The 2377-nt window shown below is 36.4% G+C and overlaps 1 protein-coding gene across 1 annotated transcript; it reads right to left on the bottom strand.

Annotated features, from left to right (window-relative positions):
- Positions 1-1201: 1201 nt before the first annotated feature.
- On the bottom strand, positions 1202-1810 carry LOC147417022 (uncharacterized). Its single transcript, XM_086507903.1, has one exon. The coding sequence runs from the start codon at positions 1808-1810 to the stop codon at positions 1202-1204; it is 609 nt and encodes a 202-aa protein (XP_086364029.1).
- Between the last annotated feature and the right edge of the window lie 567 nt (positions 1811-2377).

The following is a 2377-nucleotide window of genomic DNA, read 5'->3' on the forward strand; positions in this document are numbered from 1 at the left end:
TTGGCCACATATCCATTCTAGGTTAGGTGATTCTAATATGGTGATTCCTATGCGTACATGCTCTCTAGATTGACCACATGTCCATTCTAGCTTAGTTCTTGCTAGAGTGTCCATCTCTCTTGACTAAAAAAAGCATTACACTCTAGAATGGCCATTTGACCGTTCTTAGTAAAGAAACATGTTTTCTTTTGTAGATTGGTCATCTATCCATTCTTGGTAATGCTAGTACTGTGGACATCAAGACATCACACACATGTGGTTTTCTCCAGATTGGCCATCTTTCCAATTTTGGTAACATGTGGTTGTCTAGATTAGTGAGAGTGGTCACTTGTCTATTCTAGGTCAGATGGTGTCATATGTGAATGTGTCCTTTTGTATGAAATACATGTGTAATTATGTTCTTTAATAGTCACTGTGTTGTCTAGATTGGCCACCTATCCATTTTAGGTTAGGTGGTGGTCATATGTTGTTACATGTGTATTTGTGTCCCTAGATTGACCACATGTCTATTTTAGGTTCATTTTTTCTATATTTCCCATCTCTCTTTCCTAAGAAAATCATTCTTGTATGTTCTTTTATATTCATTTATATTGTGTATCTTATCCATCTATTCATTCTCAGTTAGGTGATGGTGGATTGTACTTTGTTCTGCATATGTGCACTTTAGATTGGCCACTTGTCCATTCTAGGTCAAGTGATGGTGATAACAAAAGACACACATAACAATGTTCTTTAATAGTCACATGTGTTGTTTAGATTGACCACGTGTCAATTCTAGGCTAGGTAATGATCATATGTTGATACATGTGAATATGTGTTGCCTAGATTGGCCACTTGTCCATTTTAGGTCAGGTGAGGGTCATATGTTGTTACGTGTATGTATGTGCACCTAAATTGACCACTTGCCCATTCAAGGTTCATTACAAGTGACCAATCTAAAGCTGATCATGGCACAATGGAACCATCACTCAAATACTTTGACATATAATAAATAGAACATGAATTTATTCGAAAAGAATTTTTTATTTGTCTTTTTCAGTCAAGCTAAATATAGACATAAGATTTTTAAAGGAATGAACAAAACTAAATTGAACCAAAAGGATACATTGAAGATACTTGAAGCTTTTAAGTCATCTTTATAATAGATATAACAAGTTCAAACTACAAAAGAAACAATGAAATGAATGTGAGGGTTTCCAAGTTAATACATACTTGCTTCAAGTGATAAAAAATCTTTGACAAAAAAGTTGCGTTCACTCATCCTTTCCACCATCTTGCTTTCGTGCTCAACTGGGTTCTCTACTTGATTGACCTGAAGGCCTGCCCATTGCTTGATGTCATCATGCAATGTCACAAATTCTAGAATCTGTGATTCTAGATTCTTCTGATCCTCAATGTTTTCCACTATGGCTACAACTTCTTTCTTCTCTTCAAGACCAATCTCTGTTATATAGCCATCACTGAATAATTCCACTAGCTTGGATCCTTCTATGCAATACTTCTTGGTAAATTTCTTGACAAGAAGTTTCTTCTTAAATTTCAAGAAATCCTTGTCCGATAGATGCTTCACAGTTTGAAAATTGATATCAAGTAACCCTACATCAAGTATGGTGGTAGATTCTCCTGGAGCAAGAGTTGTTGGGAGTTCAGTAGATGCATCACTTTTTCCAAAAAGGACCACAATAGAGAAGAGCTTTATAGACCCAGCATAAAACGTGTCTCTTTCATGATGTAGAACTCCAACACTCTGTTGTCGCATTATGTCCTTCATATTATTCAAAGCGTTCTGCAATTGCACAAAATCTGTCATGTTTAAGAAAGCAAGAAGCACATAGTGTGCTTCTTCTGAACCTCCACTGATGGACATCATCCCATTTAAGAGATCTTTGTATTGATCCTCATGCCAATGTGTGTTGCTCTTAAAGGCCTTTGATCTGTCCAATACACAAAGTCTTATGGGCACTGGGTTGCAAAGGTGACGCTCCAAGTATGAAGAACCTTCAATATGAAGGTTTACCACATAAATCCTCCAAGGAACAACTGTTGCTTTTACTTGATCCTTGTGTAGATTGATTGTCCACTCAACATACTTTCTTGCACTCTTTGGAAAGTCAATCTTCTTGATTCCTCACTATAATTGTGTCTTGATCCATATATCACAAAGCTCAAGAAACTTCATATACACAACATCATTGATGTTATACATCAAGACAAGATCCTCCCAAGTATTGCACTTTGCATCTTCATTGAGAGAGTTAAACTCCTCAATCAAGGCATCTTGAATGATAAGATCTTGCTTGAGTTGTTTGATTCTTTCAAGCATGTCCATGATGTCTATGTCCTTTATGCCCTTCAATAACATAGTTGTGCCATCTCT

Source organism: Adiantum capillus-veneris, unplaced genomic scaffold, assembly GCF_014529385.1.
Source record: "Adiantum capillus-veneris isolate H3 unplaced genomic scaffold, ASM1452938v2 Hic_scaffold_33, whole genome shotgun sequence".
NCBI lineage: Eukaryota > Viridiplantae > Streptophyta > Polypodiopsida > Polypodiales > Pteridaceae > Adiantum > Adiantum capillus-veneris.